Source organism: Barbus barbus (genome assembly GCF_936440315.1).
Source record: "Barbus barbus genome assembly, chromosome: 3".
In the NCBI taxonomy this organism is placed as follows: domain Eukaryota; kingdom Metazoa; phylum Chordata; class Actinopteri; order Cypriniformes; family Cyprinidae; genus Barbus; species Barbus barbus.
In genome coordinates, this window is record NC_136731.1 from 30,730,679 (window position 1) to 30,755,570 (window position 24,892).

The 24,892-nt window shown below is 36.0% G+C and overlaps 3 protein-coding genes across 10 annotated transcripts; 1 reads left to right on the forward strand and 2 right to left on the reverse strand.

Moving 5' to 3' along the window:
• The first annotated feature begins 3,100 nt into the window (after positions 1-3,100).
• LOC306857170 (tRNA-dihydrouridine(16/17) synthase [NAD(P)(+)]-like) lies at positions 3,101-10,186 on the forward strand. Of its 5 annotated transcripts, none has more exons than XM_079396918.1 (14): positions 3,101-3,248; positions 3,807-4,105; positions 4,187-4,295; positions 5,659-5,709; positions 5,791-5,903; positions 6,146-6,228; positions 6,311-6,414; positions 6,522-6,669; positions 7,225-7,321; positions 7,431-7,516; positions 7,741-7,904; positions 8,460-8,497; positions 8,644-8,719; positions 9,027-10,186. In XM_079396918.1, the coding sequence occupies exons 2-14, from the start codon at positions 3,869-3,871 to the stop codon at positions 9,137-9,139; spliced, it is 1,419 nt and encodes a 472-aa protein (XP_079253044.1). In that variant the 5' UTR covers positions 3,101-3,248; positions 3,807-3,868; the 3' UTR covers positions 9,140-10,186. The 5 variants fall into 5 exon arrangements, with proteins under 5 accessions (XP_079253044.1, XP_079253042.1, XP_079253043.1 ...); XM_079396916.1 differs by having other exon boundaries at positions 3,184-3,236; XM_079396917.1 differs by having other exon boundaries at positions 3,195-3,267; positions 3,864-4,105.
• LOC306857144 (COP9 signalosome complex subunit 1-like) lies at positions 9,939-19,493 on the reverse strand. Of its 4 annotated transcripts, none has more exons than XM_079396879.1 (15): positions 19,257-19,493; positions 18,246-18,438; positions 17,946-18,038; positions 16,899-17,080; positions 16,619-16,783; positions 16,388-16,523; positions 14,821-14,898; positions 14,666-14,726; positions 13,969-14,054; positions 13,754-13,848; positions 13,535-13,640; positions 13,325-13,405; positions 12,763-12,900; positions 12,344-12,478; positions 9,940-10,928 (listed from the first exon to the last, which is right to left on the reverse strand). In XM_079396879.1, exons 1-15 carry the CDS (start codon positions 19,436-19,438, stop codon positions 10,854-10,856), a joined length of 1,806 nt encoding a protein of 601 aa, XP_079253005.1. In that variant the 5' UTR covers positions 19,439-19,493; the 3' UTR covers positions 9,940-10,853. The 4 variants fall into 4 exon arrangements, with proteins under 4 accessions (XP_079253007.1, XP_079253005.1, XP_079253006.1 ...); XM_079396880.1 differs by lacking the exon at positions 19,257-19,493 and adding an exon at positions 18,988-19,117; XM_079396881.1 differs by lacking the exon at positions 18,246-18,438 and having other exon boundaries at positions 9,939-10,928; positions 19,257-19,361.
• Positions 19,494-20,129: 636 nt separating this feature from the next.
• LOC306859249 (ras-related C3 botulinum toxin substrate 3-like) lies at positions 20,130-24,892 on the reverse strand. Its single transcript, XM_079400191.1, has 6 exons — positions 24,743-24,892; positions 23,110-23,181; positions 22,899-23,016; positions 21,991-22,053; positions 21,725-21,884; positions 20,130-21,399 (listed from the first exon to the last, which is right to left on the reverse strand). Exons 1-6 carry the CDS (start codon positions 24,775-24,777, stop codon positions 21,269-21,271), a joined length of 579 nt encoding a protein of 192 aa, XP_079256317.1. The 5' UTR covers positions 24,778-24,892; the 3' UTR covers positions 20,130-21,268.

Here is a 24,892-nt window from a genome sequence, read left to right on the forward strand (position 1 = left end):
GTCCTCATTTATAAGTCGCTTTACTAAATGACTAAATGTAAATGTAAATATCCTAATGATTTTTTGGCATAAAAGAAAAATTTATAATTTTGTCCCATACAATGTATTGTTGGCATTGCTACAAATAAACCCGTGCTACTTAAGACTGGTTTTGTGGTCCAGGGTCACATATAGGCTATGTAACTCAGCTAAATATGTAATTGCTGAATTATGTATATGGTTTCTCAGTTGTAGCCTACTTAGTTCAGCACTGAAAATGACAAAGTTTACATCTGTGGGTGTTCACTGGGTGTGTTCATGATGATGTTTCAGGAAGATAACTTGCAAAACCTGTTTGTGAAGTCGAAACTTATGTTAAACATACTGACATCTTATCTTTCTTTACGTAATCAAATGAACATATTTCCTTTGTTTATTTATTACTGTATACTGTAATAAATAATATATTATATTATTAAAATGTTAAAAAAGCCAGTTGTAATCATCTAAATTTCACTTGACTTACACAAGCAAAGCATTGATATGCAAAAATTATTCTGAAAGTTATGGAGAGAGTTGTCTAAGGCCATAGACTGAAACATTAATTATAACATTTCATATCAAAGAAAGCATACAATCTATCAAACTGAATATATTCACAACATTACTTGATTCTTCACAGTAAATTATCGCCTAAAAAGGATAACACTAAAACGACAACATAAAGCAGAATATTTACTCATTTCAATATGAAGCCTATGTGGAAAGAGCCAATAGTTAAAGGAACTTATGCAGATAATGACTCATTGGAGCACATTTTTGCCTGCTGATAAGAACGGTTTTTAATGCAATTGCATGTATTTAAATTACAGATCCTCCTTAATAGCATTTTAAAGCTTCATTTAATTCATATTTAATAAAGTCACATTTAGAGATGCATGCAGCTCATGTAACATGATGACAGTAAACTGTCCTAATGTGTTCGGTGAAAGAACAATACATTTGTTACAAAACAAATATAAGAACATTTCTAAGTGTTTTGAGCCCCTTTTCTGAAACATGATAATTTGTGTCTGATAACGCCCACAGAAGCTGATGTTGTATTCAGTGGAGCATGATTGGTCAGAGCAGAGCCCGTGCTTGAGGGTGTATAGGTGAGAGTCACATGACTGAATTACTCAGCTTTCCACTGCATGTGCTCAGTCACGTTGAGAGCAATGCGCCTGGAAAGTCTGTGAACGCCCACTCTAACAGCCATACCAGATTTGCAGAGCTCTAGCTCCAACACACTGTATTACTACAGTGATAAACAACACAAGATCTAAACAGAGGAAAACAAATACATTCACAACAAAGAGTTGACAAAATGGGAATGTTCTTCTGCAGATTCTAGCTTAACTGGCACTTTCTGTAAAGTGTGTTCACCAGTGCTCTGTCAACACAAATGTCCTGAAACATGAGGAAGCAATCGCATGCCTGTTGATTCTATTATTAATAAAGAGAAGTGTCAAGATAACATAGATACAAGATAACATGTAGAATGCCTACATTAACAAACTACCTTGAAATCAACACATCTCAAAGTGCTTCTTAATACAATGATGTATTCAAGTCAATAAGATGTATTTAACAATGCATAGCCTTGTGTTTAATTACAATAAAACTGCTCTGAAGACTGTATATTGGGGGGGGGGGGGGGGGGGGGTCCATTGAACATTGCTGAGTAAAAAATATGTTTTCATGATTAATTCTGAATATTTTGTCATTTATACATATTTAATCTATTTTATAATAACTTTTTCCTTATTCTTCTATTAGTTAATGAACGTGTACATCTGAGACCTGCGATTTTAGTTCATGTTTTTCACAAATAAACCTCATGTAACTGAAGCAGCCAATACACCCAACATCAGCCATATTACAGGTGTTCAGGATAGAAAGTAGTGTTACTGCTTATTACTTACAGCGTTTTTGTAGCCATACATTATTCTAGGAGAAAACTACTTCCAGGGGGTCTTTTATCCTAGGGGCCCCATTGCACACTATCATAGTAAACAGCATGTTTAAGGGGCCAGACTGTAGAAAATAGACTATTTTTGTTTTGTGTAATGAATAGTAAAAATAGCAAATAAGTGTGTGTGTGTGTGTGTGTGTTGTTCAGTTATACCCTACATTATGGGGACAAAATGTCCCCACAAAGATGGCAATATTCAAAATTCTTGTTCTTGAGGAGGACATTTTTGGTCCCCATGAGGAAACAAGCTAATAAATGATACAGAATTAAGTTTTTTTAAATCTTAAAATGCCAGCAGCTTTTGTGATGGTAGGTTTAGGGTTAGAAAAAAAAAAAAAAAAAAAATTGTCCCATAAGTCAAAGTCAAAGTCAAGTCTGCTTTATTGTCAATTCTGCCACATGTACAGCACATACATACAGAGAATTGAAATTGCATAACTCTCAGACCTTTGGTGCATACAGTTAACATTTAAAACACTGACAGGAGACGTAAAAATACAGATAAATACAGTTTAAATATGTACATACAAACTATGCAGATATACAAATGAGGACATTGTAGAAAAAAAAGAGATAGATAAAGTGGTATAAGTAACACATGGTAACCCTGTGTGTGTGTGTGTGTGTGTGTGTGTGTGTGTGTGTGCTTTTACTTGTTTGTTTACCAAAACAATGCGGTACTTAATCTTTATTAAAACGTTGTCTTATTTATTCATGAAGTCATTTAAATATCCTGTATCTTTTCAATAACTAATCGAGAATTCATGGTAAAGATCTAAAATGTAAACTAAACACAAGACAGGAAATAGCTTAGAAAGAAAAAGTGACAGAACGTAACACAGAATGATTAGGTCAACACTGACATCTAGTGGTCAATTATAATACGGTTGTAAATCTATGATTTCAATCTATGATTTTCAACAAAAAAAAAGGAAAGAAAACTGATTTTTAAGAATCAATATTCCAGAATGTTTTACTGAATTCCTTTACACTGACTTCGCGCAAATATGGATGTTGAGTTTAAAGGAACACGATCACATACAAATAATATATCTATTCATTCTAAAGATGACATTTGCATTTGAACAAAAACATAATTTACAACCCACTCAGTAGTTATTCCAAACGGTGTGATATATTGTATCTTGTCATAATCCCCGGAATAAATCAATAGGTTTGTGTTTCCTCACGGATGTATTTCACCGCGACACACTCAACACTTCATGTGCAGCACAGAGCTGCTGTCTGTGGCTAAGTATTTTGCTCTCAATACAGTCTGTTTTAAAAGAATTGCATCTTCTAGTTAAGCTCTGTCAATGTGTTTGTCCTTCACGCTTTATTTCTTCATATATGTAACACAAATCATTCCGTGGTCTCAGACTCTTTAGTTTCTTTTGCTGAAACACCTTTCCAAAATGTTTAGTGATAAACGACAGATTCAAATTAGTGCTAATAATAACACTAACGTGTTAATGTTAATTTCAGAGCGTGCAGTTAAGATAGGTGCTATGCTAATTTAGAGTAGGATCCATGTCTGCGAATTTATGATTTCATCAGAGCTGGGTAGATTACTTACAAATTGTAACTCGTTACCGATTCCAAAGACTTTCTGAGTAGGTAGGCTTTTTTGGAAAGGAAAATTTAAAAGATGAAAAAGAGGCATTGGGGAGAATCAGTAATTATGAATACATTTTTGCTATTGTGTAAATATGTAATCATGTAATCTATTTTTTTTTTTTAATTGTCTGGTTACGAGTATTTTGAAATGTAATCAAATCTAATCACAAGTACTTCATTTTTGGAATCTGATTAGGTAATCCAGATTTCATGTGATCAGTTCCTACCCAGCTCTGGATTTCATCCTGTGCAGGCAGCATGGCGAAACCCTGTGGGTTCGAGTTTTGGAGGAGCACTCTGAAGGGTGCACGCTATGTGGTGGCGCCCATGGTGGAGCAGAGCGAGCTGGCCTGGAGGCTGCTGAGCCGCAGACACGGTGCAGAGCTCTGCTACACTCCCATGCTGCACGCACAGGTGTTCGTCAGGGATGCCAACTACCGCCGAGAGAACCTGTACAACGAGGTCCACCAGGAGGACCGACCCCTCATCACACAGGTGGGCTCTGTCTTGTTTGGCATCAGTAAACCCCATGAGGTGACAGAGAGGACTGTGTTCATACGGAGTGTCTCCTTACAGTTCTGTGCCAATGATCCAGAGGTGTTTATCCAGGCTGCTGTACTTGCCCAGGATTACTGTGATGCCATCGATCTGAATTTGGGTTGCCCTCAGATGATTGCAAAAAGAGGTACACAAAATTCAGCTGACACTTCGTTTCTGTTGTATGTGAGAGATAAACCACCATTTATAAGAGTTTTTTTTTCAGCAAAAATGCAGTAAATTAATCAAATGTGAGAGTAAATTGTTGCAAAAGATTTCTGTTTTATTTCCTATTATTGAAGAATCCTGAATAAAAAGCATTAAACATTACAACATATTACCAGCACGACTGATTTCAACATTGATAATGATAATACATTTTCTTTAGCATCAAATCAGCATATTACAATGATTTCTGAAGGATCATGTGACATTGAAGACTGGAGTAATGATGCTGAAATTCAGCTTTGCCATCAGAGGAAAAAATTGTTTAAAATATCTAAAAATATATTGCAATTATTTTTAAATTGTAATAATATTGAACAGTATCCCAGGTGAAAAAAGAATACTTCCATAATGTACTTAAAGTGCTCTACTTTCGAACACTGATTTTGTACTTAATATACTAAAAATGATTCTTTAGTACTTAAGATATACTTAAGATCATATACAGTAAGTGTACTCAACTGTGCTATTTTTGGACACCGTGAATATGAACCAAAATGCACATACTATAATGTATTTAGCTACCTCTTGTAGTACACTTGAGTGTACTAGTGTATGAAAGATGGGTTCAAGTGTACTACAAGTGGTAACTAAATACTTTTTTTTTTAAATACAGAGATAGTATGGAAAGTGTATTTTAGTTCATATTCATGGTGTCTCAAAATAGCACAGTTAAATAAACTTAGATGATCTTAAGAGGTACTAAATAATAATTTTTAGTATATTAAGTACAAAATTAGTGTGAGAAAACAGAGCACTTTAAGTATATCATGGAAGTGTACTTTTTTCACCTGGGATTACTGTTTTAACTGCATTTTTGATCTAATAACCCTGGACCACAAAACCAGCCATAAGTGTACATTTTTCAAAATTGAGATTTATACATCATCTGAAAGCTGAATAAAGAAGCTTTCCATTGATGTATGGTTTGTTAGGATCGGACAATATATGGCCGAGATAAAACTATTTGAAAATCTGAGGGTGTAAAAAATCTAAATATTGAAAAAATTGCCTTTAAAGTTGTCCAAAGGAAGTTATTAGCAATGCATTTTGATATATTTTGATATTTACAGTAAATTTACAAAATATCTTCATGAAACATGATCTTCACTTTAATATCCTAATGATTTTTGGCATAAAAGAAAAATGGATAATTTTGACCGATACAATGTACTTTTGGCTATTGCTACAAATATACCCCAGCGACTTAAGACTGCTTTTGTGCTCCAGGGTCACACATTTCCTTCATGCATTCACTGAAATCTCATTTATAAATTCTCTCCTAGGCCATTATGGTGTGTTTCTTCAAGATGAGTGGGACCTTCTTGAGAAAATGAGTAAGTTGTCGTATTTTAATAGCTCTGTGCAGATGTGAAGCATGTAGAGAATGTGTCTTATTCAGGTGCTGTCGTTTACAGTTAAACTGGCCAATGAAAAACTCTCCGTGCCCATTACTTGCAAAATCCGTGTCTTCCCAGAGATTGAGAAAACCGTGAAGTATGCCAAAATGCTGGAAAATGCTGGATGCCAGGTAAAGTGTTCCCCTTGCTTATCATATAGCAGATATTTTATCTAAAGTGCACATGGAGCAACCTGGGATTAAGCACTTTTCTCAGGAGCCCATGTGAGGGAGTGAGGCTTACGTCTCTCCAACCTGTAAACGTTTGTTATACCACCTGTATGCACTACATTCCCACAAATCTCAAACTAATGCAATTCATATTTTCTTAAACCAGCTGCTGATGGTTTAGTATCTTTAAAAAATTTTTACAGCTCCTCACAGTTCATGGGAGAACTAAAGATCAAAAGGGGGCTTTGACTGGCATTGCAAGTTGGAAGCACATCAAAGCTGTACGGTAAGAGATGCAACACTTGCTACTGGTGCTGACTGTTCTTAGTGTTTTGTCCTGATGGGGTACCTTCATTGTATTTGTGTAGGGAGGCTGTAAGCATTCCCGTTTTCGCCAATGGAAACATCCAGTACCTGAGTGATGTTCAGCGCTGCATGGAAGAGACTGGAGTACAAGGTGTCATGAGTGCAGGTAACGCATACAAAGACAAGATTCATAAACATGCTTGTATAGAAAGGCTCACACTTTGATATTTCTTAATGCAGTAATAGAAAAATATGAACTCATTACATTTACAGAAGGGAATCTCCACAATCCTGCTCTGTTTGAAGGCCGTAGTCCACCTGTGTGGGAGATGGCTGAGGAGTACCTGGAGGTTGTGGAGAAACACCCACCCTGCAGTCTGTCTTACGTCCGTGCTCACATCTTCAAACTGTGGCACCACACGTAAGTTCCTTCACATTTGATACTTGACGCTGATATTTGGCTTGAGATTGTAGTCACTTAATTAATTGAGAGAATTCATTAAATACTATCATTCTAAAATTTGGGGTTAGTAAGATTTTAAGATATTAATACTTTTATTCAGCAAGGGCTCATGCAGTTGGTTAAAAGTGACAGTAAACATAGTTAAATTACATTATGCTGTTTTTCTGAACTTTATATTAATCAAGAAATCCTGAAAAAATGTATAACAGTTTTCACAGAAATATTAAGCAGTACAACTGTTTTCAACATTGATAATAATAATAAGAAATGTTTATTTCTGTAAGATGTCTGTCAGATGTGACACTGAAGACTGAAGTAATAGCAACTGAAAATTCAGCTTTGACATCAGTGGAATAATTTGCTCTGTAAAATGTAGTGCAGTGGAAAATATTTAATTTGACATTATTACTGTTTTTAATGCAGCCTTGTTGAACATAAAGGCTTTTTTCAAAAACATTTTAAAATCTTGCTGGTGAACTGTATTATAATAAGTGTGTATTTTTATTACAACAGCTTACAGATACATCAAGACCTGAGGGAGGAGCTGGCCAAAGCGAAAAACGTAGCTGGGATTGCAGAGGTCAACAGACAGCTGAAACAACGTTGCCAGGTAAAGGAACTTTGTTGATTTCAAATTCATCATAGTCCAGCTTTATTCAGATAGAAATATTTACTAATCTTATGACAGAGTTTGAGAGAGTTTAATTTTACTGTTACAGGAGGAGATGGCTAAAGATGAATCAGAATGGACTCGGACTGGACTTCCCCTCCCTCACTGGATCTGTCAACCCTACGTCAGACCACCGTGAGGACATGTTTTCTGAGCATGAGAGATTTCTGAGTCTTGTGTGAGCATGAAGAAACTTTCACAATTATAGTATTTCTGTGGTCTCAGCAAAACAGTGTAATATCAGTCATAATCTTTGACACTTACTGAATGGACCAAAGAAATAATTTCTGCCCATGATAGACATGAACTAGTTTGAGTATAATATTGGGACATGACTGTGAAGCTGGTATATTATGCAGGCCCAAGGATCCAAACACTGAAAATGGGCAGAAAACATCAGAAACCAAAGCTGTGAGTGTAAAGAGGGCACTGGAGGACAGTGATGGACCCAACGACTCGCTCTCCAAGAACAAGCAGAAGAAAGCCCGCAACCCCCACAAGAACTTCTGTCCAGAGCTGAAACGTAAGGATAAATCTTTTCCCAATATTTCCCAAAGCCCACTGACCTAATGGGGCGATGCCACAGTGCACATTATTGTAACCTTTGAATAATAAACTAGAAAAAAAATGTAAAAAAAAGGATATGAAATGATAAAAAATGTTTATTTTATTAGACATGAACTACCATTCAGAAGTTTGGGGTCAGTAAGGTTTATTTCATTTTATTCGGGTGTCACATGATCCTTCAAAAATCATGCTAATATGCTGATTTGCTGATCAAGAAACATTTCTTATTATCCATGTTGGAAACAGTTATGCTGGTTAATACTTTTGTGGAAGCTGTGAAACATTTTTTTTCTGGATACTGGATAGTAAAATTGAAATGGAAATCATTTGTAACATTATGAACGTCTTTACTGTCATTTTTGATCAATGTAATGTGTCCTTTCTGAATAAAAATATTATTTTTTATGAAAAATAATACAGACCCCAAACTTCTAAATGGTTGTATGTCATATTTGCTAACATGTATTGATTGAGGTAAATAACATTGCCTTTGCGTCCCTGTGTTCTGCAGCAAAATACATCAAGTGTGAGCAATGTGGAAACCCTAAAGTAAGACTTTTGATCATCTGATGATTTTAATGGTATAATGTACTCTGTTTTGAAGTGTTTACAGAACCATTCTGTGTGCTTTTTAAAAATCTTAAATTCACAGATGTACACAAGGTAAATTTAATTTTATTCTACACCCTCAACAGGGGAATAAATGTGTGTTCAACTTGTGCCGTGGCTGCTGCAAGAGGAAGGCTTTTAAGGAAGTGGCTGATTGTCCTGGTTAGTATATCAAGCAGCTGTTTCACTGTGTATGAACCGCACAGTGACTTGATCAGTAATACTCTCAATAGCTTCACAAGTGAGCAAGTTAGCTGGGAGATGTTTAGTGATTTAATACTGTAATTTCATTTGCTTAAATATTTTATCATTGTGTAAATATTGAGCATTAACTTCTAAGAATGTTTAAATGAAAACACTATTGTTCTGATGTTAATCTCCTTACCAGCATGTATGTGAATGTAACTTGTAATGTCCTACCACTTCTATAAGACTAACTGTTTGCTCTCTGTTCATTGTTGGGTTACAGGCCATGGATTGAAATTCAAAACCAAGGCTTTAAACTCTGATACGGGTGGTGGGCTGACGAATGGGAATCCCAACATTCAGACCGTTTCTACTGCAGCCCATGGTCCATTGTAAAGCTGACTTGTGTACTGGATATGGAAAACACGTTGAACTGGTTTATCACTTACCATTGCTGCACTGAATTAGAAGTACAAGACTGCATTTGAGGCCAAACCTGGTTTTTCACTGTTGATATGTGATTTGGATCCATATGACTCCAAATGAACTAAACATGCAAAGAAACAGACATAGTAAGATCAGTGCTACTGTTACTTACACTAGATCATTTGAAGAGTCATTCTTTTCTGTAACAAAGTACCACTTTCTGGACTGCTGTCGGGTGAATAGTTCCATAGTCTTAATATTTTAAAATTGCTTAGAGTAATATATTTACTGGGTACATGGTATATGAAGCAGCCGCTCTGAATGCACAATCCTGCACTGCTCCCTGTACACCTAAGATAGAAGAGCTAGACTTTTACCTCGGGATGTTCTGTGGAAATACACTAATGGACATCTTCACTCAAACATTATTTGAACTGTATTTTTACTGTATTTATTGTCTTCCGAAATGAAAGATCGGCCATGTTTGTATGTTTTTTTTTTTAACATGTATATAAATCCACTTTTAATCCGAGTATTTTCCTGTGGATATGATCCTGTATGATCTTTGTGACTATTTCACACACATTCTGACATTTATTTTAGAGATGAGGACCGTTATACTACAAAGATTCCTGACCCAGTAAATTGTTTTTTTTTTTAAAGATGTCAATTCAGATGCCTTACCCAACAATTGCTATTATTGTACTGCCTTATCTTCATTCTTTTAGTTTAAAAAAAAAAAGTATGCAGTTCTAATACAACTTTGTTTCAATATAATGACATTTTATTATAGGCCAACATGTTTATTTTTCCACACAGTACTTTAAAGCATCAGGACTCAACTCAGTGCCTTATTCTAAAGATGTGGGGCAGTTACTCAAACACCCTTGAACGAATCCCTAAATGTAAATGTGTGTACAGATCTGTGGCTATATACTGGATGCCCCCCCCCATCAGTTCCTTGGGCTTAGAATTAAAACATTTTGGAAATTTTGCTCAAATAAATTTCAAAGTGTTAAAAGTTGCCTTTCTCCTTTTCTAAAAATATGACCAAAGAAACTGAATAGTTTGTAAACGTTTCTAGGTTATCGTTTATTCCAGGCCATAAAAGCAAATAAAATCTACCTTTGTAAAGATCACCGACCAGCTGGTGATGATTCACCGGAGTAACAATCTTACTTAAAACAGCAGAACACAATACATCAGAGAAAAAACTAAATGTTGTTAAACAGAGATGATGCTGCAATTGTTGAAAGTGTTCAAAGCTGTCTAATTGCATTTCCGACTGCAGCGTCAGAAACAGATGGAGAAAGAACCTTTCCGGGTTGAAGCATCTTTTTGAATGTATGTTTATTTTAAAAGCATGTTTTGTGATGAGGTTTCTCAATGTGTAATCAAGGTTTGTCACAAGATACAGAGGAAAGTGCATCCTTTACAAAGAACAACAGGCCAGTACAGCTTAAGTGCCGCATTTCTCTTTTTATCTTTTTTTTTCCTTTTCATTTGAGCAACAGGGTGTGCTTGTCTTTAATACAGACAACAGATATCTTCTTCCCAACTTAAATAAAGTCTTTAGATTGTGATTTTTCTCTCTTCAGCAGGGAAATAATTGATTTCTAAACAGAGGCCTAAGATGCGGCAGTGGCCCCGTGTACTTTCCTAGGAGAGGCATTTGGTCGAGTCTTCACATGTTGGTGCTCATTCGTGTTTGGCTGTTGGCAGATGTGAGCTCCCCTTGACTGCCTTCTCTTGGAGGGGACTGCGAAAGGAATGAGAGGGATCAGCGAGAAGCATCACATAGAGCAGGAAAACAGACTGAGAGGGAAACGCATGCTGGTGTTGGTGAAGAATGACAGATGAAGACTAGGGGTGTTCTTAAAGCTCTTTCTCAGGGAACAGAAGCTCACAAAATCTCAGAGCTTACCGTTTTTCCACACATATTAAATCAACTTGCATCTAGTTGATTCCCTAAATGCAATAAGCTAGTGGATTGATTTAATACATAATTCCAGGTTCAATACAAATTAAGCTAGACAGCATTTGTGCCATAATATTGATTAAAAAAAAAGACTATATAAAGAAAATCCATGCAAAATTTGAGGTTCTGGAGAGACACTTACAATGGAAGCAAATGGGGCCAAACCATAGCTTGTTTTTTAAAGCACAGGCATTAATTCTTCAATACAAATTTGTTTCTTATTTGAGCTGTAAAGTTGTTCTGATTTATACAGTCATTTTATGGTTTAAGCTATCTTTGCAACAATTGTAAATTTGTATATACACTACCATTCCAAGGTTTAGGGTATTTTAATGTTTTCAAAGAAGTCTCTCACGCTCATCAAGGCTGCATGTATTTGATCAAAAATACAGTACAAATAGTAATATTGTCAAATATTATTACAACTTATCGGTTTCAAATTTTAACTTTTATTTATTTATATTTTAATGCCATATCAGCAACAACGGCTGTATTCATGGCAACATTAACAGTATCATTCACAACCAATTTTTTTATATATTTTATTTAATTTATTCCTCCGATGTCAAAGCTAAATTTTCATCATCATTACTCACATGATCTATTTGAAATCATTCTAATGTGCTGATTTGATGCTCAAGAAACATTTCTTATCATTATCAATGTTAAACACAGTTGTGACGCTTTGTATTGAAGTGGAAACTGATCCATTTTTTCAGGATTCTCTGGTGGATAGAAAGTTCAAAGGCACAGCATATTCTGACCACATTCTGAAGTACTTTAACATTGTTGGATTGGCCGCATTCATTTCTATTGCAAGTGCCTCACTGTAACCCAGATTTCATTGCTTTTTTTTTTTTTTTAAGAAAATGAGAGACACAAGTGCTGTCAATTGAGATTAGCCTAAAGTGAACCCAGAATATTGATTTAACATTCTCTTAGTACAACAAAACTTACACGCAGTTTGCTTATAAGTGCAGTAATACAGCTGAGGCAACTTTATATGAGTCACATCAATGTGAAGAAAACGGCTTCATCTCACATCCTCAGATGTGTTACTGCTTTAATAAATGCAGTGCTCTGATACTGACTGAGCAGCTCTGAGACACTCATGCTGAGGGGAAGGAGATGGTCAGGTGATGGTGAGGTAAAGAGCAGAGCAAAGCGAGGACACGTTACCCTGGGGACCCTGTTACCTTGACGTGTATCTGATTACGAAGCACAGCTGCCCGCAGGATCATGGCTTTCGCTCGTCTCTGGAACTCTTTGCCCATCTGTAGAGACTTCTCAAAGGTTGTGCTTCTCTGATCCACGTCCCTGGCATACAAGATCTACAAAGACAATTTTCAATTCACAGGTGAAACTCAAGTTTCAATGCAAAATCTTCACCAAAGCCTGTTTCAAAACAGTCCCTTGTTTTAGGCAAAAAGGGAATATGGCATGTTTTATTCAAGGTAAGGTGTTTAATGACAAAGCAAGAGAAAAGTGGATTATAAATGCTGAAAGGTATTGATACAAAAATCAGCCAAAGTATTTTAGCTTAGTGACAAGAAAAGGGAACATTGTTCCAGAAAAAAGAAGTGTCAGGGTGACAAATGAGAGAGTGCAGCCCTGCCTTGCTGTGGGAGTCGATACGAGCATTGATCAGGCCCTCCAGGATCAGCTGGGTCAGTTCATCCTCCAGAGCTGCTACTGTGGTATTAAAGGCCATGGCCATTTTGTTCATGTCTGCTGACACATAGGGGCTAAAGTACTGCCCATTGGAAATACAAGACAAAGTTAATCAATTGTTCATGTAAGTGCAACTATGTTAATACTTTAGGAGTCAATATAATCTTATGGCCATTACACTTTTAACTTGAACTCACATGCAGCATTCTATATCAATATAATTATGTCAAGCAGGGCTCAAAAACAGGGATGACCTGATGTTCACTGATCATGTGCATGTGTCAATATGGCTTGCAAAAGTTTGGAGCACATATTGAACACTGCTGTTGTGAATTCTACTGATTTAAAGGGATAGTTCACACAAACATGAATATTCTGTCATCATTGACGCATCCAATTATCATTTTTGGATTAACTATTCCTTTAAAGGAATCAGATTAAGAAGTCGTCAAAGTTCGGCAACTAAATAAAATTCATAGACCAAAACCACATATCCCTTTGCATACCTGTATGAGGGCTCTGTTCCTGATTTGTGTGTACAGTATTCTTACATGAGGGGCCAGATACAAGTCTAGGAGGAGATTATCCTAGAATACATAAAATAAAACACTAATGAATCATAACATCTCTACAAAAATGACAACAGAAAGTATCAGTGTCTGAAACTTTGCTGAATCAAAACCTAGCAACTGCTCAGCACACATCAATAAACTCACCTTCATTTCATCCAGCATTTTCAGACAAGATGCATACTTTGACTCGTAAAACTTGAAGATAATATCACGGACTTGTGGTTCCAACTCTAAAAATAATTTAAAGGAGCTAAAAAACAAAGGGCGAGTACAATTAAATCAATGAGGTGTTATCCACATGTAGCCAGTAACAATCTACCTGTGTTAATTAGAACACCTAGTTTGAAGGTGAAAAACGTTCACCTGCTTGAGATGACATTTCGCTGCAGTTCCTGTCTGTCAAATGTAGCTAGGGCACACAGCCCCCCATACACTGCTACATTACTGGGGGAAAGTAGCTAGAGAGCAAACAGAGCATCTCATTACACACTGTAGGAAAACACCATCTTATTTATCTTCAACAGTATTATTAGAAATATCTGGTGTGGCATTAGAACAAAGCTGAAAAGGACACCAACCTCAGGGAAGTCGCAGTGGTCAAATGAGGCTTGCAGGAAGCACTTGGCAGCCGGCTTATACTTCCTTGAGGCAAGTTCTGCCAATCCTATTGTCACGAGAGAGATGATGATATCAAATCACAAGAAAGGGCAAAACTATTTTTACATGACTTACTATACAAATCTCAGTAACTGACAAAATGTGACTACAATAATAATACAATAACACAAATTCCTCATGAAATAAATACATATACAAATATACACACACACATATATGCATGCATAAATTGTTCATACATTTTGAGTATGTATACATATTGTAAAAACACTCTAAAATAACGATTCAGCGTGTTTCTACATTTCAAAGACAAATACACTTCACATACTTGAAATGTGCTGTCAAACGATTAATCGCATCCAAAATAAAAGTTTTTGTTTACATACTATATGTATGTGTACTGTGTTTATTTATTATGTGTATATATATATATATATATATATATAAATACACAAATATATTTAATATTATATATATTTAATATGTAAACATAGCATATTTTTCTTAAATATATACATGCATGTGTTTGTATTTATATACACATAATAAATATACACCGTACACACTCATATATTATGGAAACAAAAACTTTTATTTAGGATGCAATTAATCACGATTAATCGTTTAACTAGCTTGAAATACAAATAAAGTACTTGCCTGCAGCACATTTCAGTTTGGTTAGAACAGCTTGGTTTTGACTATCTCTCTCTCCTCGTTGCTAGATTGCAGAGATACACAAAAATTATAATTGTAGATTCATTCTCTTTTGAAATTTCTCAGCTTAGTAAACCAGAATGAAAGGTTGCTCCTACCTCTGCTATCTCTGGAGTGGATTCAGCCTTGCTGACATAGCTAAGTACATGGGACCAGTTTTGGAGGTAAACGCTAACCTATAAAATATTAAGGTTGTTTGGATGAGTTGTTAGAGACTGCTTGAATTTTTAAGCTATCCGCACCAAAAAGACTCATAACCGTAAAACAGAAAATTCTGCTACATGCAGGCTGAATTTTGAGGGTGTATTCACACTTGTCTTGTTTGGTTCGACTGAATCAAACTCAGATTCGTTTCCCCTCTTGGTGCAGATCTTTTGGGCAGGAGTGAATACAGCAATCGCAATCTGGTGCAGACCAAACAACCGTACCGAGACCTAGCTGAAGAGGTGGTCTCGGTCCGCTTCCAAACGAACTCTGGTACGGTTTGTATAAGGTGTGAATATGACCCGACCTCAATCCGACCCAATTGCAGAAATCACGCTCAGAAACCGACAGCTTGCACACGTAGCACTGTTTTTTTGCATTTCAATCACTTGTTTTTAAACCACAATGCTTAAAAACGCATGCAAATGATGAGTTTTCGTGATCATGGCGCACACCATGACGTGAGCGCGCTAAATAAGCTTGCCGCAAAAGTGTCCATGTATATGTTGGGGGGAAATAGTAAGGAGATTTTTGAATTATTTATTAATAAAGTAGTGTTTTCTGAATCAGTGTCGCAAAGATGAAATTGAGCCTGATTTACCATCTCATCATTAGACGCGCCTTTAGAAAGAAATGCATCTTTATGGATTACATAATGAAAGAGTTTTTGTTTTGGATTTGAATTATTTCATTTTGTAGGCATTTAAAGATTTCTATAGATATATTCATCATGTCTGGTAGGAAAATATTTGCTGAGTTTTAGTGCATTTTTGAGAAGCACTCCTTTAAGACCGAGATGAGAGAAATTGCATCCCATTTGTTTTCTTTATTTTACAAACGCACAACGTTTTGTTGATATTGTGAGTGCACATAGACTCTTTACAGTTCCCAACGATGTATTACTCTTACATTTATGAGCAAAAACGACGGTGTATTTAATTGGTTTCCACTGATGTCCTGAAGCACGCTTCAGCTTCCACTCTCCGCACAAACGATTGGATATGCGCCTAATGGTGCACATTTATCTAGGTTAAATGTTTAAAGTAACATTGTGATATGCTTTAAGTATTTTATATCTATTTTATTTCCGGAAAGCCGTAATTACAACATCGTATGACATTGTCTCATATGATGCTCATAAGTTTATTCATATTGCGTTAGTATCTGATAACACCAAATCAGTAAAAGAATAAAAATTCCACTATGAAAGATCTCCATGATTAGCGCTTCCTGTTTTCCCTGCTTGAGAATTTCTATCCAATGAATGGATGTCCAGACTAATGAATTTAGTCCGGACCAAAACAATTGAACTAGCGGACTTTCCTGGTGTGAATACACCCTGAGATTTTAAGCATGAAATTAAGCTTTAAGCAAAAAAAAAAAAACTGTATGCTCTTTCATGAATATTGTATCATCATCAAACACATCAGTTGACAGTCAGAGAAGACAACGAGCCCATACCTTGATTACATTAAGACACATGTTGATGACATGCTTGGCGCTAGTACAGTAGTCTCTGGCCCGTGAGTAGCATTTCAGGGCATTGCTGAGGTCACCACAGTCAAGATAGTGATCTCCAAGGTCATCGTGACCCCTCCTGAACACATGCAGGTGTAAAAAAAAAAAAAGATTGTAAAACCAGGCACAGCACCACAGACAAAAAAAAAAGACAGACATTCAATCTGGCCTCACCTTATGCTTTCTTTGATGGAGTTTCCCTTGTAGTTCTTAAGGTCGGTGTCCAGCTTTTCCAGTTTGAGCAGGGCTTTTTTTCTGGTGGATTCTGCCCAGGCTGTGTCGAGAGGAGGGGGTTCAACTGCCCCCTCCGGTACCGCATCTGGGACACCTTGCACATCCCTGTGTTCACAAATATTTTAAGTACAAACTTATTCAAGTACAAACTAAGTCATGCATGTAATATTTCCATGAGGAAACACTGTTAGGTTGTAGAAAACAAATGAACTTGAATTGCCTTGTGGCTTCAGTGAGTTTGCGATGGATTTCTTCGTAGACATCAACATTAAAGGTTCTTTGGACAAAGGACAGGGCCATCTTCAGTGCTTCCGCTCGTAGCTGGGGGCAGTGGTCTGCAATAAACTGCAGCCTCTCGATCCTCATCAGCCCACTGTAACTGGAGGCATACTGCTCTAGATCCTGTGCCCAAAAATAAAGTCAGCCCTCAGTTCATCAAAGTCCCAAAAAAGGTTGTGACTCGCATAATATCAGCGCTATATTGATAGCCAAACAATATGACAGATGCTCATTTCCCCAATTTTTATACTTAAATTAAATGAGCATTAGATAATGGCAATGTTGAAGCAGTGTTGTTACTGTTTAAACAAAAACTATTAAAATAGTTTTGTTAATTGTAATAAAGCTGAAATAAAGTATAAATGTAAGATGAAAAACAACAACCAAAAACTAAACAGATATGTTGCTTTGGAAGCTAAATACAAGTACTTTAAATTACTAAAACTTTAATAAAAATAAATTAAAGCTAAATGGAAATATTAAAAATAAAATAATAAAAATTACAAAAAGCACATAAAGTCACTAAAACTTAAACATTATAATTGAATGTAACAGTATAAAAAACTACTAATTTGACATATTAATAAATGCTATAACAATATATAAATAATATTAAAATAACACTGAGGTAAATACAAATTACATTAATAATTTAAATGTCAAATGCATCTTTAGCAAATCTCAAATTGAAAATCTTCTGTACTTTAAATTATAATGCTGTGATCCCTAAATTTAAAAACTGCATGTTTGTATTTTTAATATAAAATTATTACAATATATAATTTTAATATCAGCCATTTACTGGTTGTTGGACAGAATCTCTACCAAAAGGTACAACTTTTTCTGTGATTCTGAAAATGATCGAAACAAGAGAATTTAGATGCTGCATGATATTTTGTTAAAAATTATTTAAAAATAGGAAATTAATGATTTATAATAGTGAACAGCTAGAGGAAGCGAGTACACAATTACATACAATGATACATACCAACGTCGGGTTTTCCACAACATAGTTGCTGTCAGGCGCATTCTGCTGGTCGTCCTGAGGGTCAGCATCTATCTGCATGGGCTCTACAGACCCCTGTTAATACAGGAAACGACATGTTTAACCCTCTGCACTGGAGGAATGTATTCAAGTGTAGGTGAACAAAATTGGACATCGAGGAACCAATATCCTTACCACCAAACAAATTGTTTGTGGAAACAAAACATAGTACCACAACACTGAGTGACAGCTCCAAGGCTTTCAGATGGCTTCACATCCTATCTGCCTTCATTGTGTGGTTACCTCCAGTGAGTATGATGAGGAGCTTGCGCTGTACACACTGAATCCGGTAGTAAAATCCATGAACGGATCAGACACGCTGCTTTGACCGTTGAAGTTCAGCTCTACCAATGAGGATGAGGCTGACCTGACTGGCAAATTCAAGCTTTCCCTGATCCTGCCCTTCTGCATCTTGCTGACCTGACTGAAAATACTCCTGCAAGAAGGTGGATGCTTATAAAATCACACTGGGGTGGGGTGGCAGCAGCTCCGAGACAAAAGCATGTCAAAGTTGTTGAAATTAACACATAAATATAAACCAAACAAATTGAAGAATGTTTCTACTTTAGAAGAGAGGGTTTGAAGATATTCATCAGATGAAAAATGAAATACTGTTCAATAAAATATTAGCAGCTCCAAAGTGTTCAATCATTTTGGTCAAGAAAACTAGATCAGGCTTACATTGAAATAGTCAGTGCTCTATATTAACCTCTGCAAGCATCTGATAGAGGCTATGTCTCAAAACCTAGTGAGCAGCCTACCTAGACAGTATTTTAGAGCCTCATATGAAGTTGTAGAGCACTTAAACCAAGCATAAAATACGTTCTAGCCAGGCAAAATGTACTATGCTTTGAAACACAGTCTGAATTTCAAGCACACTAGCTAACTGATACAAAACAGACAGCTTGCTAACGAGATAGCTTGCTAAATACACTAAAGAAAGTTTCTACCCAAGTGTTTCACAAACAACCCCGAGAAAACCTACTGGACCACTTTGGGTGTGAACCAAAACAGCCCTATTGGATGTATTCACTGTCGAAACTGCAGTGGCCTCGCTCCTCTGGCGGACAGAGGCGCGCTGTCGCTAAACTTGTCGCGTCCTGAGGGCCGCTCTGACTGACGAGCTCATGCTAGACGGCTGCGATAGGGGAGGAACCGACGCTGTAAACAGAGCTACTTCAACTCGGCGCGCTTCTTCTAGCTACTCTCGTGTTGTGGAAGATGACGGGAAAGCATTTAAAGGCGCTAATTTACCTGAAAGTTAAAGACCTGCACGGGTAGTGGCATCTCCTCCTCCTCTGCAGAAACAGAGCACACAAACACATCCGGGGCATGAGAGTGCAGCGCGGAGACGTCACTACCTTCACACTCCAGCGCGAGTCACTGTATGATATATTTTGCAGGCTCAAGGCCATAAAATAATAACAAAAACACATTTACAGTGGCCGCTCTAACATGAGTGGCTGATTTTATATTGAAGCAGCGTCTGATACACGTCTGTTAAAATGATGTGAATTCTGTCGACCATCTTTATTGCTTGGGTTTCTGACTTTGTCTTAAATATACTTAATAATTATGTCTGAAAATATTTGCTAAATAGTTCTATTTATCATATGTTCTCATATTTATTTAAATTTTGTGAGTTTTTTTGTAAAGTCAATTTTTTTGCCGACATAATACTGTAATGACCTCTTTAGTAGCCTATTTAAAATGCTTAAAATATTATTTACTATTTTTAATAGTAATTCGATTTTTACTTTGATTTTTAGTGAATTGTATTAAAACCAGTTTGTGTCAGTTTGAACTGCAAACATTATAATAGTTATTATTTATAATAATGGTAAATGGAACCAACAACAATATAAAAAAAATCTATTGTTCTTGTATTTTAATCTATAGATAATAACAGTGAGATTTTTTTTTTACAACTGAACTAGGTAATGTCCCTAGTTCCCATGTCAGAAATCTGGTCACCTTAGTTTGGGTGTTGGTTAAGTCTAGTTATGTAAGGGATATTGTACAGGGATAGAGTTTATTTTGAGATATTGACCAGTTGGCTGTACAGTATCCTGATGTTACTTAGCCTAAGAATAATAAACCACATAACAGCCACAACCATACCTTCATAATGATTGACATTGACACTTGTACTTTATTTTTTGGCAAGAACTGAAACTGCGACTGAGATTATGTATGTGCCAGTGATTTAATTTTCAGTCATTAGTTCAATAAAGACAAAAATGGCCGATGCTAAAGCTTACTAACAAAACATAAATGCTGGCACACATACACACATATTTTAATCTCATTAAAAATATTAATCACTAAAAGGTAAAAGAACATTTCAAAGAATCATCTGAACATTTACAACTGTTAAAACAATTTGTTAGCCCAGCACAAAAATCAGTAATGGCACATTTCATCGTGTTTTAAACATATATAAATATGTGTAGGAAAAAGTTTAGCAAAAAAAAAATACAAAAGACTTTTAAACTAAATGTACTATATACACAAAATGGTTTTCATTGCAAGTTGCAGTATGTAGTCCATTAAACATTACAGTCAATTGTGATTACAGCTTATTTTATATAGTATTATTTTTGTTTATAGTATCTAATAATAGTACTTTACTGGCAAACAAATATTTCAGTGTGTAATATTTCTGTCATTGTTCAACATATTATCACATACAGGAGTCACATTAAAACACAGGTACAGTGTGAAATGTTTAACAGGCAATAAAAGCTGAAAGTAAAATACTTAAAATGTATTTACCATCACCCCTCAAGTGAGAGCATTAACTATGGCCACACATTTAAGTCGCAAAATATCTATTTGCACGATCTTCTGACACATTCACAGATCCCAAAAGGAAAAATTATGTGCAGATATAAATGAACAGCCATGATTTCCACAAAATAAGCTCTGAAAAATGTAACATTTGTTGCAACAGGACAAAGAAGTTTACAGTTAGCTATGCGTGTTCGTTAGTAACTGATTATTCATCCTGATGCCATGGCTTTATGTCATTCTCTTCCAATAAATTTTCACATTAAACCAACAATTTAAGGCAAAGTTTAATAAAACAAAGCAAATTTGGCATATTTATGTTGATATATCTGTTATACCAGACATACCATGGAAATGCATGTCTCTGCAGTTTGTCACCTCACAAGCTGGATTTATCTGTTGATAGCAGCAGAGCTGAAGAGCAAGAGCCCGCAGTTTACATGGCATATCAATGAAGAAATGAGCTGCGGTGTTCCTCAAAATACAGTACACTTCTTGCCATTTTTCTTTACAGGTGGAGGACATAAAACAGCGCGGATGGCCTCATCAAACACTGTTTTTAAACCCCGTTGAGTAAGAGCAGAGCACTCCAGATACTTCACAGCACCTACAAAGCCAAAGATTTCAGTGAGCCAACTGTACATGGTACAATTCCCCATGGCAATGCTATAATAAACACAATTATAGCACACCTGAAAAAGTTCTAAACTGTAAAAAATATACATTTTTAAAAGTTGTAAACAAAGACTATTTAAGCATGATTTATACATATATATTTCAGTTTTTGTACTTTGAATTTTCACGTTTAATTAATTGCACTAAAATTTACTAGCAATTTTTTAATGAAAATTGTTTCTACACCAATTTTTTTCAGTGTGGGTGTGTTTTCAAAAAAGGAAATAAACAATATACATATAACAAAACGTTCTTACCAATCTCTCTAGCCATAGCAAGCCCTTGTGGATAAGTGATGGGAGCTAGTTTCTTATCCCGCAGACGTTCAATCGTGTCTTTGTCATCTCGCAGATCAAGTTTAGTGCCCACAAGTATGATGGGGGTGTTTGGACAGTGATGGCGAACCTCTGGGTACCACTACAAAGAGAAATCAGATTAACACAAGGCGCCCTAACAGCTTGTGGATCTTGTTAAGGAATCCAAATGTTCAAGATACATTTCTTATTCTTCAGTGGATACTAACCTTTGCTCTTACATTCTCAAAGGAGGCAGGGCTCACCAGTGAGAAGCAAATTAAAAACACATCCTGTAGAAAGCAAAGGAGACTCTTTGTAAAAATCAATGTCATCAATTATTCATTTCTGATTATACTGCGTTATATAATGCTGAGGTTGTCAGAAAACGGAAGAATAATGTTTTTTTGTAACTTTTTATAACCTTTTTAAATAATTTATCATTTGAAGAAAACACACTACCGCTCAACTGTTTGGAGTCTGTACGATTTATTAATGCACTAAAACAAGCTCATCAAGGCTGCATTCATTTAATCCAAAATACAGTTATATTGAGATATATTATTACAACTTAAAATAACTGTTTTAATATTTTAAAATGTAACTTATTCCTGTAATGGCATAGCTGAATTTGTTTTGTTGAAACAGTGATACATTTTTTCAGGATTCTTTGATGAATAATAAGTTAAGAACAGCATCTATTTGAAACAGAAATGTTTTGTAACATTATAAATGTCATTACTGACACTTTTGATCAGTTAAACGAGTCCTTGCTGAATGAAAGTATTTGAAAAAATCTTAATGAAGAACAGCGGAAAGGTCGGGGGACTCATATTTTTCAAAACTATTGTATATATTTGAACAAACAAATAATTAATTTGGCTACATGCCCAAATCCCTGCCCAGTGCTCAAAAGAAATAAGATCCAACTACAGACAAAACTAGTCTCTGTAACAAAATATATTACTGGTTATAATAATGCATGAGTGAGTTCAAAAATTGTAATTAATTAAGTCTATTAATGAGTAAAAGAAAAAAAAATAAGCATCTTGACTAAACAAAAAACACTGTCAAAATTGTAAAAAGAAAAAGTTTTCAACTCCGGATTACAGATCAAATCACGGAGATATGTACGCACCGTTTGGGGATAGGAGAGTGGTCTAAGGCGATCATAGTCCTCTTGTCCTGCTGTATCCCAGAGGCCTAAGTTGACAGGTTTGCCATCCACCATAACATTGGCAGAGTAGTTGTCAAATCTGAGGGTCACACAGATTTTTCAGAACATTTCAGAAACACATCCACAGAGGTAAACTGACACACACAGGAATAATTCCCATTTCTGTACTCACACTGTGGGAATATACTCTCCTGGGAAGGCATTAGTGGTGTAGCTGATGAGCAGGCATGTCTTACCCACGGCACTGAAATACAAAAGAGGCCGAGTGGTAAGGGTGACTGCAGTACTGAGGACTGCACATACACAGCACATCAAGGAAACAATTGTGGAAAGCAGGCAGAAAGGCCTGTGGTTATTCATTCAGGCATTACATTCAGTCTTGGGCTCGATGGCACACTGGCAGTCACTAATTCACAGCTCTGTTCCCAAATGCACTGCCCTGCTGGATGAGGAGTGAATACAGGGTGACAGCTTCTTGTCATGAAAAACACACACTGCATGCACTTACATAGAAAGAGGAGTAAAGAGCATCGACAGGAAATGCAGTGGCGGGGTGAAAATTGATAAAAAAAATTAGAAAAGGAAGGGTAATAGTGAGGAAGTCTGATAATAAAAGGGGTAAAAAGAAAAAGCAAAGTAAGCAGACAAAAATAGCGAGTATGTTTGAGAATTTGTATTCCAGACTGTCATTAGATCAGTAGGCTGTGAAATGAAGTTTCACATGGCAAATGACAGAAAGTGTGTACCATGAGACAGGGGATAAACCTTAAATGGTTACCATGAAACAGCTAATATTAATTCTCAAAGGTCTACAAGAAACTATGAATAAAGTACGTACATTTAACTAATACCATGAAATAAGTACAAATCAAACCAAATACTATAGAGATAATAAACGGTTTGGCCAATATATTTTTCTGCTTGACATGTATTTTAAGATAAAATAGTACTAGTATTATTATTGTTAAAATTTCATAGTGCATATTACATTCTACTGTTGTAGTCTAATAATTGTGTAGTGGTTATTTAAAAAAAAAATCAAAAACTGATTAATAGTGGTTATGTGACACTGTAATGTTAAAAATAACCGGTAATGGGTAATTAAAAGATCATAAAAACAAGTGCTAGTTGATATCTACCAAATGCATACCAATTACAATGCAAATATTTGTTTCCATGTTTATCATCGCGGGGAAAAATACCGTTTTAAGAATTTAGGAAGGATTTTTAGGAAGGATTAGGCTGATTTTATGATGCACTCTGATAAAAAAGAATGAATTATGAAAAGGTTAACGATAAAGTTCAGGCTCACGAGCACACGATAATTTCCACTGATGTAGGTGTGAAAACATGACATCATTACATAGCTATTCCATCGTCCACGCGCATCTCATTTCTACACTGCACGAGATGCGTTTAATCTTTGCACGGTTTACATGTTATCATTGCCACAGTGCTTTAAAGCGAAATCGATTCATTTAAAATTGAAATAAACAAATGCACACAATTGTAAACGCCTGAGCATTCATTTAACAAAACAGCCATCACTAAACAGAGCCTATGCTCATTACAATCTCATTTTAAACCATAATGATATCAACTACGGTGTTTCGGAGAATGACACGGTAATATATATAAATGTTTAATAGTTATAAAACCCTCAATTCTGTCTGAGCAGATCTCGCTCATCAGCTGAGCCAAACCACAATCCCCACTCCCCAGCTCCTCGCAACAATTGCTTTTGCCCAAAAGAAAACCCCCGTACAAAAATAAGCAATTTTAGCATTTATTCTTCAACATCTTACCCGTCGCCCACAACGACACACTTAATGGCTTGCATTTGCAGTGCACGAGTAGTATCCGACGAGCGAGAATCTAAAGAAATAGCCTGAAATGTGATGTTAAGGTGGGTTGGTACGATTGCAGTCCAGCTGCAGCAGCAGCAGCGGTCGGTG